At 51.5% G+C, this 15,350-nt stretch overlaps 1 protein-coding gene across 2 annotated transcripts in view; it reads right to left on the reverse strand.

Annotated features, from left to right (window-relative positions):
- LOC308049201 (tyrosine-protein phosphatase non-receptor type 11-like) overlaps positions 1-12,205 on the reverse strand; it is a 34,904-nt gene extending 22,699 nt beyond the window's left edge. For both annotated transcript variants that reach the window (XM_080358738.1, XM_080358737.1), the window contains exon 1: positions 12,100-12,205. In XM_080358738.1, the coding sequence (XP_080214864.1) occupies positions 12,100-12,113 (14 nt within the window). In that variant the 5' untranslated portion in view covers positions 12,114-12,205. The remainder of the gene's footprint in view (positions 1-12,099) is intronic.
- Positions 12,206-15,350: the final 3,145 nt, after the last annotated feature.

The raw sequence follows: 15,350 nt of genomic DNA on the forward strand, positions 1-15,350 counted from the left end.
TTGTCAGGTGGAAGGTTGTAACACAAAACACAAAGCTGAGCACCTTCCTATGGATGCTGGTGGCTCCGCAGCCCATCAGTGCATCTTTTCTGCATCCCTGTTCAGCATTTCATGAAAAAGCAGGGACCTTCGGCACACAAGCTGCCCCATTTCCTATAATATTCATTCTGTATTATTTCTGATGCTCATTTAGTCACACATCTGTTTCGACGGCATTTCTACCTGGATTTTTCCGCTCTAGTTTTAGAACTGGAGCTCACCCCCGTTTCAGGAGAGACTGAGGAAGATCAGGTTTAAAGGGAGAAGAGCTCAAAGGAAATGCTGATTTCACAGCGACTTGTCTCAGTGATGCTTCCAGCAGCCAAGGTTAGTCTAGACCATACCCAGGCTGAAGCCTGATCCCCCCCTCCCGCACACACGTTAAGCCAGAGCTTCTGTAGGCTCAGCCTATCGTCGGGACTTCCTCACAGCCCATCCCACGGCACTGATATGGAAAAACCTCCTTCACCATCACGTCTTGCACTCCCCAGATAAACACCCTGCAGTGACAAGGAAAGGAAACCATGGCCAAATTTAAGCTCCAGGACACGAAGCACAACACAAGACCCAAGCTGCTGGGAAATAAAGACACAAATTTTGCCCGATAATCCTCAGTTTCCACAGAATGGGAGAGGCAGAGCGAGGTGTATCAGGCCAATAAGCATTTCAACACCGGTTACATTCACCTGCACCAGCAGCAAAGCGGCTGCTGGGGCTCTTCCAATTGCCCAGAGGATTTACACCCATATTCCCTTAATTAAAAAAGGTGTAACTAAGTCCCTCAGGCTGTTTTGAATGCAGCCACAAAGGTGTGCGAGTTTATTATTTTCAGCGGCAGTTTCCAAATTTTCTGAATTAATTCTCTGAATCAGACTTACATTTGAATCAGCCTTTTCTACTCAAAGGGCAGAATAGAAACCTCAGCCAGAGGAGGAGCTACCGGTCCCAAAAAGTCTAATAGTGGGAGAAATCTCTTCTGAACTCCCTTTGTTCATGGAAGTTTACTGGCCTGTATATTACAGATGGTTTTGGTCTCATAAAACAAGCTAAAATTAAATTGCGAGCCCACCTGTCAGACAGTTGCGGCATTAAAAATACATATTGCCAAGCAGCACCGAAACCAGCCCAGCTGTTGTCTGACTGACAGGCTTCCTCCTGGAGCTGAAAAGCTATTTGTTTAGCTGCTTTGCTATGATCCAGCGAAGCAGAACACACCCCGGGACCAGAAACGGAGAAAACAGCCGTTTCTGCCACACGTGAGGGAAACGCATTGAAATGAGGGTGGGGGAAAAGCCCTGGGATGCTCTTGAGATGCGAGGGAACGTCAACCGCCAACAACTTTCATTATGTGAATCCCTGCAGAGCAGCCCACGCCCGCGGAAGGAAGGAAGGAAGGAAGGAAAACCCAAGGCATGCTCCGCATTACGCTCCATGGCAAAGAGCCACGGCCACTTGCACAACGATCCCTTTGCATTTAACAAGCCCAGTTCCTGCCCCGGATCCATTCCCCGCTGTTCTTCACACATGCATTTGCAAACGGGTGGTTTCGCGCTCCTTTCCATGCTCCAGCAGAGCCTTTCACATACAGCTGCTTTTATTCTTCACGGCCCAAATAACCCCCAAACTTTCCAAACTGCCCTTCTGGCTATATGTCGGTATTTCATGCACTTTGTACATACCTACAAAATTCAGCTCGAGGCGTCCAGCACCTTGAAATTACAGTTCTCCAACACGGGCAAACTAGTTATCAGCAGACAAAAGCGTGCTCAGCTAGAGACACAGCAAGTGAAATGGAGATAAGTGGGTAACTATCAACACGGCGTCGCCAACAAGGTAACGCAAGATATAAATCTAATAACGTCACAAAATAACATAGTGCTCGCAGCAGGGATAACCTCTCCCGGGCTGCAGTCAGCACCAAAAGCCTCTTTGGTAATCGCATTAACAATAATCATATAAACGAAACTGCGAACGCTCTGTTTGCCAGCGCTGAAGCCAGCACAAGGAGAAAGTCACCATCACCCTGAGCTGCAGAGTCATCTGAAGGGGAGTTTCCACTGGAGAATCTTGCACTTCTGCAGAGAATTTTCTAATCTGTGGCCAAGGAGCACTGTTAATCACTATTCCCACACTAATAGTGCCCACACCTCCACAGGTGACCTCTGTTATTAGCTCACACATTCCCATAGCACAAGTGGAACCTTTCTGAGCAATAACTACACAGACGATCTCCCCTTCGCTTTGCTCCCGCTCAGAAATACCAGCTTTGGTTAAAAATAGCAGCCAGACACACACGGAACAGATATCCTACCTCACCATAACTGGCCAAAGCTCCTGACCCAGCAGAGAGATTCGTTAGTCCACAGAAACCACAGGCCAGCCCAAAGGGCTGTGAGATTCAGAGGATGCAGGAGGTGAGGAGAGCTAACTCTAGGATGCAAAAGGCAGTTTGCTGCCCGGTAGGAACGTCCCAGCCTCCAGCATCCTTTAGGAGGGTTGGCCAAGGTGGTGGAGCCTGGAAAGTTTCAAGCGAAGAAGTGACAGCTCGTTATTTACCAAAAAACAGCCCGGCTTATTCTGGAAGGGAGTGGGGGTGGAGAGAAGAAAAGGAAGTCATCTCGTTCTCTTATCGGTGCAAAGCCGGCAGCTGTGAATTGAGAGTTTAGGAGGGGACCGGGGAGGGTAACCACCACGTGATGATGCCTGGCTGTCAGTTTATGGGCAGCCGAAGCTAAAGAAAAGAGAAAGAATGGCGAATGGGTGAAGTTATATTCCATGGAGCTCACTTCTTATGAAATCTTCCTGCTCCGTGTGCAGCAGCGAGAGAGTTTTCTGCTCCAGAACTTCAGCACTGAGCAACTGCTGAAACAGCCATCATAGAATCACAGAATGGTTTGGGTTGAAGGGACCTTATCAGCTCAGCCCGTGCCCCCCCTGCCATGAGCAGGGACATCTTCACCAGCTCAGGGTGCTCAGAGCCCCGTCCAGCCTGGCCTGGGATGTCATTGTCACCTTCAGCACAGTCTCGGGGTTCTGGGCTCTGCTCCTGTGGGGAACAGACTGTCACGCTTCTCTGGGAGGAACCTTTGAGACACTCAGAAACATCTTTGCATCCCTTGCTTGCTTTTTGGCTTTCCTAATCCCAGCCGCTTCACACCGGTGCCTAAAGTCAGATGGCCCAAGCATCTAAACATGTCCAGGGCTTAATGTGGAGAAACAGCAAGGTTTAGAGGGAGAGATAACATCTTTTATTAGATCAGATAATATGATTGGAAAATGCAGACAAGCTTTCAGGCACACAGACCTTTTCTCAGGCCACCTCTGAGCAAAAAGAACTTGTGTCCTCAGTCCTGCAAGAAGCCAAAGGCTGTGGTGACAGACAACTCCAAACAAAGCCTAAAACCATAACCGAGCTCCCTCTCTTGGCTCAGTGAGCTGGGGAGGAACCACAACACCCAGTCCCAGCAAACCTGGGCCATTACAGCCCTGCAGCTGGCCAAATAGCTCATTCCTGCCTCTTCTTAGCATCCTTGCATCACCAGCTTCATGCAGGAGGAGAAACAAGAGCTCAGAGGCTGTCCCCTTGTGTAAATATACATCAGTCAAGGTATTAAATGGCTGGGAATGTGGCTGCTTCTGCAATCCTGAGTATTTAGTCCATTATCCCGCAGTCACTTAGCACAATTACGGTTGCTTTGCGGCTCGCCTTTAACGTGCCAACAGAGCAGCTGAGGCACAGAGGAGATTAGAGATCAGCAACAGTCCCGACCGCAAAGCTGAGTGCTTCCCATCCCACCGCAGCGAGCTGGGAAACACTGGGCAGGACTGGGGGGACTGGGAGGTGACGAGCACAGAGCTGGGTCTCATTTTATGGTTTGTCCCCACCAAGGCGGCTTCTCCTCCTGCTGAAGGAGGAAGAGCAGCTGAAGGAGGATGCTCACTTCCAAATAAAAGCTAAGAACCCCAGAGGGAGACTCGGAGCAACCCAGAGATGGGATTCCTGCTCGTGGAAAAGACCCAGGCAGCCCTCTAGCTTCTCCCTTTGCTCCCCATGTGCCTGACACAGCTGGTGGGATCACCCCACAGAATAATGAGGTGCTGCGGGTGGGCTCATTGGCAAGACAATAATGCACCCTATCTTCCCTTAGCTCGGTTTAGCACCACCTCTGCATGCTTTGCTGTTCGTGCTGCACCTGCTACGATGGGTAAAAAAGGACATGTCCAGACTAGAGGCAGAGCTTCAGTGTTTTCTAGGTTAACGGCTGTAAGACGTCTGTTCAGCCAGAACCTTTCGTCCTTACTTTGTAATGCCAGCGCCGTAGCATCCGTGACAATGTCACCACCCTCAACATACGCCATCCTGCACAGCAGCCACCAAATGGCACCCCAACCGAGCAACGCTCCTGCCATGGTTTTCAGGGGTTTTGGTGAGATTCCAGCGCTCAGAAACAACCAACTCTTGCTCCGATTTGGAGTGAACACGGGCATCACACACCACAGAGATGTCAGAGTCAGGAATATCAAAAGCCTTAAAGCAGCAGAGAGGCTTTAGCGCGGCTGTTCTGCACCAGGCTGAGCTGGCTCGGGGCTCCTGGCACTGCTTTTTCATCCTTTCACCATTTCTCTGGTTCATTCCCCAAGCTCAGCAGTGTTGCTTTTAGTAATATTGCAAGTCTTGGAGAAGCAATCCTAAACCGTGGCTCGTGGCCAACCCTGCACAGAACTTACAGGTGCAGGAAGGCTCAGCAGCCTCTTTTTCTGGGATATTTCTGCATAGAAACCAGTGTTGCACTAGCAGGATAAAAGGACTCTACACAGCAATGAAGCCTCAAAAGTATTATTTTCTGTGTCTGGGAAGGGCATTGCTTGGAACTGGCACTTTTGCTTGTATTCTAGGGCTAAGGGAGCTCAAGATGGATTTTCTACTGAGATTACCCTAACAGCCAACAGGCAAACTCTGCCCAATACACTCAACAAACTATCCACAGAACGAAACCACATCCTCTCTCTGTGTCATCGTTCCAAGGCTGAAAGTGACACTGAGCGACAAGCCACGTTCTGCCAAGGAAGAGCCGACCCACCGTCTGACAATCACGGACATCAGCGATTTCACAACCGGACCTGGACTTTCCTTTCCTGCCAATGTGCAAACCTGCGCTTTAAAACATCCCCCAGTTTGCTACTTAACGCTCGGGCGCTTTTCCTCGCTCGTGCTGGCAGACGGCACTGCCCGCCAATGGCCAGACATCAGAGGTGCCAGAGATAACAGCTGCAATGATACAGCAAAAAGGGGGGAAAAAAAAGTAGGTTACACTGTGCTGGCTCTATGGAGCTGTGTCTTCCCTTCCCGCAGTACATAAATCCTATACGCATTCAGATATACTGCCCACAAGCCTTGGAGCAAACTAACATGGGACTAAAATGCCTCCATGTTGCACTTTATTCCTCTGGGGCTGGATGAGCCAACCTGTCCCAAGCATGTGGGAAGAGACCACATAAAATATCAATAATATCAATCCCAGGGCTAGGAGGAGAACACTGAACAGGAAGCCATCTCTGCTTTCTTCTGCATCACTGATGTCAAAAGTCTTCCTGTCTACTCAGCACTGGAGAAAAATCTCTAATTAATAGAGATTTAATTAAATAACCTCCAAGGTGCTGGGTGAATGGAAAGCTGGGCAAGGCGCAGGTCCAGTGGTTGCACCTCTGTGACCCATGGCAGCCCCTGGCCAAAGTGTCCTCCATGCTTGGTTTATGGCCCTTTGCTCCATCTGCTGGTTAGAAAGTTTTGAAAGCCGCGTAGAGCAAACGTGCTGCTCCCTTACATGGCTTGTAGAGGACGTTCCATCTAAACACGAGGAGAAACTTCTTGACTTTGAGGGTGGCAGAGCCCTGGCCCAGGCTGCCCAGGGTGGTGTGGAGTGTCCTCCTTTGGAGATATTCAAACCCACCTGGATGTGACCCTGCGCGATCTGCTCTGGTGACCCTGCGTTAGCAGCTGGGTTGGACTGGGGGATCTACAGTGATTGGACTGGATGATCACCAGTGATTGGGCTGGGGGATCTACAGTGGTTGGAGTGGATGACCACCAGTGGTTGGAGTGGATGACTACCAGTGGTCCCTTCCAAGCCCCCAACTCAACACAGTCAAGGAGCCCAGGAGATCCCACGCTTAACCAGACCCTTCCTCATCCAGCAGCTCCAAGTACCACAACGAAATAACTTCATAATCAGGGCAACAAGGAAGCAAGGCAAGAGCAGAACCTCAGACGAGAGAGACCAGACAGGTGGCCTTATGCTCCAGCATCTTGGCTTTCCCTCCCACTTGGCAGCAGGGCCAGCAGGAGCAGAGGACATTCCTGCTGTGTCCCCCCTACCCTGCCACGCCACCTTCGCCTGCCACGATCCGCCGCGGCATCACGTGCGCTCTTGCTGAGCCCAGAAATCCTCGGCTTTCGGGATTATATAACCGGACGAGCTAATTAAAAATAGGGAGGTTTATTTCAGACCCGGGCAGGGTGACAAGATGAAAATATAGCCCATGGCAGGCCCATGTCCCCTTTGAAGAGTCGCCAAGGCTATTTTTTACCTAGATACATCATGAAGAATTGGAGAGAAAAAAAAATACCATGGCTATATTTAGAATTTAATCAGTGGCAGGGCTTGTTACACCTTTTAGAGGGGAGACTGATGGAAATATTTTAGGAGGGTGCGAGGAAGGGAGGAACAAACAAATAAACAAAACACCCCCAAAAACACATGCCAAGGACAAACATAGCCCTGGCAACCACCTTAATGGTGAGGATGCTGCTCAAGGATGTGAAGGATCTTTTTGTTGGTTTGGGATTAAATCTTTGTCACCTTCCCACCCTCTCGAAATCGCCAAGGCCAAACAACATGTCCTGAGGGATGGGGTCTCATCGGCCCATGTTGAGTATTCACAGCCACCCCAATTTCCGAGGCTGTTCAACCATCCAGCCCCCACTGTCACAGGCTGTGGAGGGGGACGTCGAGTCACAGCAAACCCTGTCTGGTTACCCTGGAGGTACCATCTCGCAGAGGTGACGATATTGCTAATTGCTTACTCACACTGTGAGCAGATCCTGCCTCAGTTTCTCCAAGGGGAGCTGTAGGGCAGAGCCCCCCAGTCCTTCCGAAGCCAGAAAGCCCAATATCCCCAGTCCTGCACTCCCAGCCCACCTGACAGATGCTTTGACTGCAGCTGGATCACAACAACAACCTTTCCATGTGGGACGTGCCCAGGACACCCATGACAGCCCCAGCACCTGCGGCAGGTGAGCAGCAGCTCCGTGAGTCCGCGAGGAGGTGTCGAAGTGGACATCTCTTCCAATGACACCCCCTGCAAGCAGGCAGAGGTCTTTGGAGAGCACCACTGATACAGGCGGCAGCAGGAGCTATTTGCAGGGAAAAAAAAAAGCTGCATATACAGGAAGCACACAGTTCCTGATTTCCAGCCTGCTTTAATGCGAAGAATTTCCTTCTTCCCCTCAGACTCGCGCAGGAAGCCTGCAAACAGACCAGCCCCATAATCTGATTAAGCCCCATCCTACGCACGTTTCCTGGAACATGCAATTGGGCTGCAGAGGCCACTTTCCAGCCCTCGTAAGGCAGCAAGTGCAGCCCTGCCCAAGCCGCTGCTTGGGGTGCAGGCAGTGAAAAAGCAACAGAATAAACCCATTTGTACAGCAGCCTTAGGAGCATTTCTCCCTTGCTGCCAGCACCTCCTCAGAGGGCATGGGTTCCTTTTTAGCTTGGAAATAGGTATTAGCTCCATTCATCCCTCAGGGCAGGGTGGTGGATGCTCCATCCCTGGAGACATCCCAGGCCAGGCTGGACGGGGCTCTGAGCAACCTGAGCTGGTGCAGATGTCCCTGCTCATGGTAGGGGTGGCACTGGGGGTGCTGGGAAGGTCCCTTCAACACAAACTATTCCATGACTCTCAGGTTCCTGAGAAGAACCATCTCCTCGAATCCAAATTAATTTAAACCCTGCTGGAAGCAGCACCAGCAGGAGCTGCGGTACCACCTGGCCGCAGGGAGAACTCGCCCTCGATACAGCTTTGGCAGTAGGAGCTGGACGACTGGCTTCGCCTTCGGTGTGCTCTGCCTTACCCTGCCGCTGCAGACGGCGAGGAATTCTCCTTGGCAGCCCGCAAAAGAGATACAGCTGCAGCCGAGAAATGTGTTCCAGGCCTGAGAGCGCTTCATTTGTCTTGGGATTGTAACGAAAGCGGCTCACGCTGCCTTGGGGGAAACCGTGGGATGCTGGATGGCCTGGTCCAGAAGCCTCTCCTAGGCAAAGCTATTGAACAAGGCTATTAACCATTATTATTACCTCACTGGAATAGGAGAGAGAGCAGTATATTTATGCATTTCATGACCTGCAGCAAGGAACTTGCCCTCTCTGGATATAAACAATATGCTGGGGGCTTGTAATTGAAGTGTAATTTAAGTTGTTGCCCATATTCTCACCCTCATTTATCATAGTAAAGCCTGGTGAAAAAGCGTGTCTGCTCCTTTCACTAACAGAGCATTTCCCATCTCTCACCTCCCATCCTGTCAAGGCAGTACGTGCATGTACAGGTTTGCATATAAGCCTTTGAGCTCTGATTCTCCCATCAGAGCCTGTGCCCAAAGTCATGTCTGAAGTGCTACCTGAAGAGATGAACAGCTCGCCAAAAATGGCCAGAGGACATTTCTGAGCTTACAGGGACAGAGCAGCCGTGGCCTTGAGCAACAACAACATCCACAATCACCCTTGTTCCAGCCACCGCTGCCCCAAGCTCTGCCCACGATGTGGCCTTGAGGAATATCCAAGATGCCAAAACACTGACCTGCTTTTGCTTCCTGGACCAGAAATTACCACATCCCCACCACCACCCAAGTTGCCAGAATAAGCAGCTATTGCAAACACTTAAGGTTCGTGTTTGCATTTGGATCCGGCGCAGGAAGCGCGTGTTTTCTCGCTGGGAAAGGGAGTGGGGAAGCTGGGACCACAGGCTGCCCCTGGGACTGGTATTATCTTTCCTGTCTCTGCAGCAGCAGATGCTCAAGGCTGGAGAGCAAGGTTTCAGGATAGAGCCGGGTGCATTTGATGGCTCAGATGAGCAGCAATGTGGCCTGCACAAGCATGGTAAAACATCTTGGAGAAATCACACCCAGGGCTCTGGGCAATCCCAATATATCAGCCACACTGGAGCAGCTGCTGCATCCCACCCCGCTGCCTGCAGCAGCCCTGCTGACACTCATAATTACAAGCGATCTGAGATTTCAAAGGGAACCACCCACAACGTGCCATAAAATCAGTGTGGACAGAGTAATTCAGCTAAGCAGTAAACTAGATTTTTAGAAGGTTTGTTTGAACGCAGGGAATAAGTTGTCAAGCACATGTTCTCAGTGTGGGACATCGCTCAGCAGCTCTGTGTCAAAGCTCGTATAGAAATTAAGCGTTTCACCAGGGTACCAACCCCTCCCACAGCATCATCGCACCCAAGCAGACATAAGCACCAAAACAGAGGAGGCTGCAGTTACTCTTAGATACCCAACTTCTCGCTGTACCAAAAACCCCACGATTTCTCTGTCCTTGCTGTGGTCAGTACATCCCTGACCTCCAAACCCCTCCCGCAGTTGAGAGGTCACATGCCAGTAAAGGTGGGAGAGGGAAAGAAACGGTCATTCTTTCAACAACTTGTTTCTAAGAAATAATGCAATAATGCCCTGGCAGCAGCTTGGAGCTCAGTGTTTGTAACAGCTTTGTATTTTAGGCTGATGGCGACAAACTTGTATAACTTCTACACTTCACTGTTCCTGACGACCAGCATCCCCCAGTCCTCAATACCTCTCCCCGCCACGAGGAGAGCTTACCAAACACATCAAACACCCAGAAAGAGGTTTATTTTGCCTTCCACATGCCTTGCTTGAAAAGAATTAGCACATATGGGTATTCTAGGTGTCCTAGGGTAAAGCTGTTCCTCACCCCATCTCCTCCCAGTCCGTCCCCAGACACTCGCATGCAAGGAGGAGTGGCATTAAGCCGTGCCCAGCGCTTAGCATTGGTTTTACTGGTCCCAGCGCTCAGATAAGCCTGCGCTTCCCGTGAGAGCATCGGTTGTTAAGCGACACGTGCTTATCCAAACAGCTCTGGCGCTGGCAGTGTCGCAGCCCAGGAGGAGGAGTGATGGCAAAAAATAACCTTTGGGTGATTAGATATGTCAGCGTTTCACCGCGCCTGCTCCTGAAGCCATTCCCCCGATTCAGACATCTGTATCACTATCACCTTGCCCCCAAGCCAGGGCAGAAAGGGATGCAGCATCCTTTGGTCCCAGAGATCCCTGATTGCATCCACCAGCACATCCTCCCTTGCAGCCATGGGACAGTGCTGCAGTTTTATTTCACAGTAGTGCTGCCCTCTTAAAAGAGACAAACCAGCGTCTTGTTTGGGACCGAGCTACTGAGAAATCACTTCCCCACAGATCCCCCTGCTTCGCAGGACCCTGTTTGAGCACAACAAAACAACTGCATGCTGGCTTTCAGCAGCTCCACACATAGCCTTTGTAAATCAGCATGAAAGCCTTTTAATGCCAAAGTGCCCTTAATTCCAAGGGTTCCCATGCAAGCCCAAGTGACCTGCAGAAAGGATGCAGGTATGATGCTGGCAGGATGCAAGGATGGGGGCAACTAATGCCGGGAGCAATCAACCCCCAGCACAAAAGCCGATCCTCACGGGTCTGAGCCCTTTGCAGCAGCAGCACAACTGGGCTTCCCAGGACTCCTGCGTGGGCTACGCTGGCAGCAGCGTTACAACCATGTTGCTGTCTATAGCCGTGTGCTGCCCTCGGGAACTGCCCGATAGGGTGGAGCGAGCAAGGTATAGGCAGTGTAGACAAATATTGACTTGCCTGTGGGCACAGAGGGCACTACCAGAGCCGAGAACGAAATCCAGAGGCCCCAAGTCCCAGCTTCTCTGCTTTGTACTCCATCAGCAAGCATAGCTCATAACTGCAAAGATGAACACAGCCTCTTCCTAAACTTCTGCACGCTTTGAACCAGACACTCACAAAACACAGCTCAGCGCTTCAACAGAAGAGACAAACAGCGGATGACAAAAGGAGATCCAAACCACCATAAACCAACCAAGCCCCTGCATCTTGGCATTGCAGGAAGGCACGTAGGACCATGTGGAGTTAGTACATGTTCAGGAGGTGGCTGTGGAAACCCCACTCATGACCTGCCCGTGTTCGGTCCCGTATCAACACCCCCCAAGCGCTCCCTGTCCTGTAACCGATCCCATTTCTCAGCTTGAAGTGACCGTCAGCTGTACGGCTGTTCCCTGGTCACCACCCTCCTCGGGGCTTTTTCAAAACACACTTGACTTCTAACAGCAACAAACGCTTTTTCAGGTCACCTTAAGGCTGTCCCTGTGAAAGGACATGCGAGAACCATGAACCCCCAAACCAGCTATTAAGAAACCCCTCTGCACGGCGAGCTGGGCATCCGACTTGGCTACTAAACGTGAACGAGAGCATGGCCTGGGTGGACATTTACTCCTCCTGAGGCCACAGCTGAGAAGGAAGAACCACAAAGGCACCATGTCCCTAAGTCACACAGTCTGAGAAAGACACTGAAGAGCTTTGGAACAAGCCGGGGGAGGCACCACCAACACACCAGATGCACTTAAGTAACTTTTTTTTTCAGCTTACAGCCCACAAAGATATTTCAAGCAAGTTTTAAAGCTCGGTCCCGTTTTGGCATCCCCCTCTTCAGCATCTCTAGTGTAGATAACAAGTTACCGAACCCAGCGAGACAAGATGCTTTAAGGCTGCAGCGTTCTCCCGCAAAGGGGACGACCCCAAAGAGCCCCCGGGACAGGGTGTGTGGGACAAGGGCTGCGACTTCAGCACAGCCACCACCGAACCGCCCGCTCCTCCCCACGCCTCCAGCCCGGCCCCGGAGCCGCGGGGAACGGAGGGGAGGTCGGAGCCGGTATCGGAGCAAGCGGCGTCCGGTGGGTCGGGTCGGGTCGGGTCGGGTCCGGCTCTTACCTGCGGGAGGTCATGGCTCCGCGGAAGCTCCGCGCAGCGGCCCCGGCCCCGCTCCGACTGCCCGCACCGGCGGGGCCGCTGGGCCCGGGGCCGCCGGGGAAACCCCTCCCTGTGACGCGAGGGAATCCCCGCCCTCCGCCCCGCCCACCTGCGTCCCGGCCCGGCCCCGCCCTGAGCCCGGGTCCGGCCGTTCAAAGACACGGGCACAGCGGTGGGATCCGAGGAAGGAACATGGAACAATTCCCCTTCTCCTTCACCCCCAGGCTGGGAAGCGTGTTCTCCACGCGTGGAGCATCCACGCTCCTCTCTAGGCAGCTGCGCAGCACCCGAGTCTTGCAGCATGGGGAGGTTTAGAATCACATAATCGTTTTGGTTGGAAAAGACCCTCAAGATCATCAAGTCCAACCATTAACCTACCCCTGGCACTGCCCCATGGCCCTGAGAACCTCATGTCCGTCTGTCCAACCCTCCAGGGATGGTGACTCCACCACTGCCCTGGGCAGCCTGTTCCAGCGCCCAACAGCCCTTTTGTGAATAAATTACCCCAAATTTCCAACCTCATCCTCCCCTGGCGCAACTTGAGGCCATTTCCTCTGGTCCCGACGCTTGTTCCTGGGGAGCAGAGCCCGACCCCCCTGGCTCCAAGCTCCTTTGGGCAGTTCAGAGATCATAAGGTCTCCCCCCAGCTCCTGTTCTCCAGCTGAACCTCCAGGTCCCTCAGCCGCTCCCATCACACTTGTGCACCAGCCCCTTCACACTATAGGCACCCAATGTGCTTTATACAAATAGAGCACGTTTTGCCATCTGAAGTGTAAATTCTGAGGCCTTTAACAAACTCATGTCAAATATATGTTGTTTCACTTAAAAGACAGAACTTAACCTAAAGAAATGCTCTGAATCTGGCACCTTTCATGAATGCTGGGTGAGAAAACAAAGCCAGCTGTCCAAGAGAGAGAAAAAGCCGGGATACAGCCAGCGAGCCCCCCCCTCAGTCTACCCGTAGCGGCAAAAATAGCAGTTTTATAACTATAATAAGACTCAGCGAATTCCATGTCTATTCGGGGAATACCCAGCGAGCTGGCAGCAGGAGCCAGCTCATTTCTCAGCGAGGAGGGCTGGCGGGTTGCAGAGCTGTCCTGCGTGCCACCGCATTGCTCACGGGGCAACGGGGACCGCAGAGGCCAAATAGCAACCCTGGTAACAATGACCCCTGTCCTCTCCTGCCTCGTTTCCCCTGCCATCGAGGCTCCTTGTTACTGAGACCTCCTTTCGGAGCACTGAGACTTCATTGTGAGAGAGCAAACTGTGACTTCTGTGTGAGGGGAACAAGGGAACAAGACCCTTTCTCATGCGCATGGTCAGGGAGGGGTTGCTGTTCAGCTACTTGGTTAAATACAGATGGAAAGGAAGCTCCTGGAACAGATGTACTGGTTTCTAGACTATGCAACTGGGACACTGGTGAAAACGGTCCTGCAAGATCTTGTGTTGGAATCTCCTGTCCATTGTAGAGAATGTCTAGGGGGGAAGAACAGTGAGAAGGCTCCTGGGGAGGCATAAGATTCATCTTGCAATTACAGAGCGTGTGCCTGGGCTGGCTGAGACCGTCCAGACCCAACTACCTTCCCCTTTTTGACGATATCACCCACTCGCCTTTGCTCCCCGGGCGCGCAGGCTGATGTGCACGTGGTGTGCGAGCGATGAGCAGGCTCGGCTCGGAGCAAGGGCTGCCAGAAAGCGTGGCCAGGCCATTCCTCTGAGTCACGCTTGCTGCCTGCCCAAGCGTGCCCCCAGCGCGGCTCCTGTCCGTCTTTCCTTCCTCTTCCCCCTCATCATGGGTTTTTCCAGCCTGTAGTAAAAAAAACCCACAACCCATCCAGCTGCCAGAGCTCAGCTTTTCCTTCTGGCCCAGGCACCGAGAGCTTTTTCTCCTCCTGCTTTGCAGCAAAGCTGGCAAAACGCCTGTGCAAGAGGTACCGACTTTGCAAGTCCGTGCCTGTCGTGGCACAATAAGGTCATTGTCAAGCAGACGCTGCACCATGAGGCCGATCTTGAGCAAAACACGGCCCCGGTCGCGAGTTGTGCAACCCCTGTGGCTGCTCAAACACTGGCCTCATTGTTCCCCATCGTGAGTCTCCGGCGTCTCGTTGTCCATTGAAAAGCCGGTTCCTACAGACGAGCCATCAGATGTGCATCATCGCCGGAGAGCAAAATGACTTGGTTTGCTAAATTAGCCGCCTGCCAAATGGCAGGAAACCCACGTTCTTCTCTCACTTCACAGTGCTTGGATGAACACGAGCTCTCAATTGAACAGAATTCTCCGCCTCCCACCTTCTTTTCTCACAGAAAGATGAGGCGGCAGAGCTCAGCGAGCTGGGGCTCTGGCCAGGTGGAAATGCCCCATTAGGAAGACTCGTTTAGCACAGGAACACAGACACTGATACATCTCAAACCACATCCTGCTCGCACGCTTGTGGCTGATTTTCCATGGCTCCTCAGCTCACAGAGGGTAAAACCCGGGGCAAACTGCTGCCACCGGTGACATGGATGGCACAGAAGCATCACTTCGGTCTTGCTGACATGGCATGATGTCGATGGAATAAAAACCCTCTTTTGCAAAACAGTAGAGGTGATAAAAGCAAAGAAGGGTAAGCTGGTGGCTATTTGAATATATGAAATTATTCAGAGTGCAATCAGCCACAAAGGAGGGGAAGACAAGACACAGGAGTGTTCCTCCTGCAAACATGGGGTTGGCATTCGTAAAGGAGCTGCATTTAGGGAACGCAGCAGGGATTTGCATAAGCATAAGGTTCTAAGGGAGATGGAGATACTGGTTTGACTTCACACAGCACCTGCCGGGGAGACAAACACCTGCGAGCGGCACAGAGAGAATCAAAATAACCAACAGGCCCCTTAAAAACATATTCAATAGTTTTCAAACTTTATTTCATGGTGATTGACGAAAGACACAAGTTAGTAATGGTTATATCATGCTGCTCCTCTACCGTGCATTGCCCTTCAGAATTCATACAGCAGTTCACAACGGTCATTAATTTACCCTATAAATGAAGCCACATGGACATCTTTTTAAAAAAAAAAAAAAAAAATAACAGGGAAAAAACCCAACTTCAAAGTATTTTCTTTTTGTACACACGTATTATAAATGCTATTAAAAATAAAGCCGAAGTTAAGTGCACAGCCCCTAGGGAGCACTGCTGAATCTGACCTTGGTTCAGGATGCTTGATGACGAGGA

This window comes from Nesoenas mayeri (assembly GCF_963082525.1).
Source record: "Nesoenas mayeri genome assembly, chromosome: 24".
NCBI classification, from domain to species: domain Eukaryota; kingdom Metazoa; phylum Chordata; class Aves; order Columbiformes; family Columbidae; genus Nesoenas; species Nesoenas mayeri.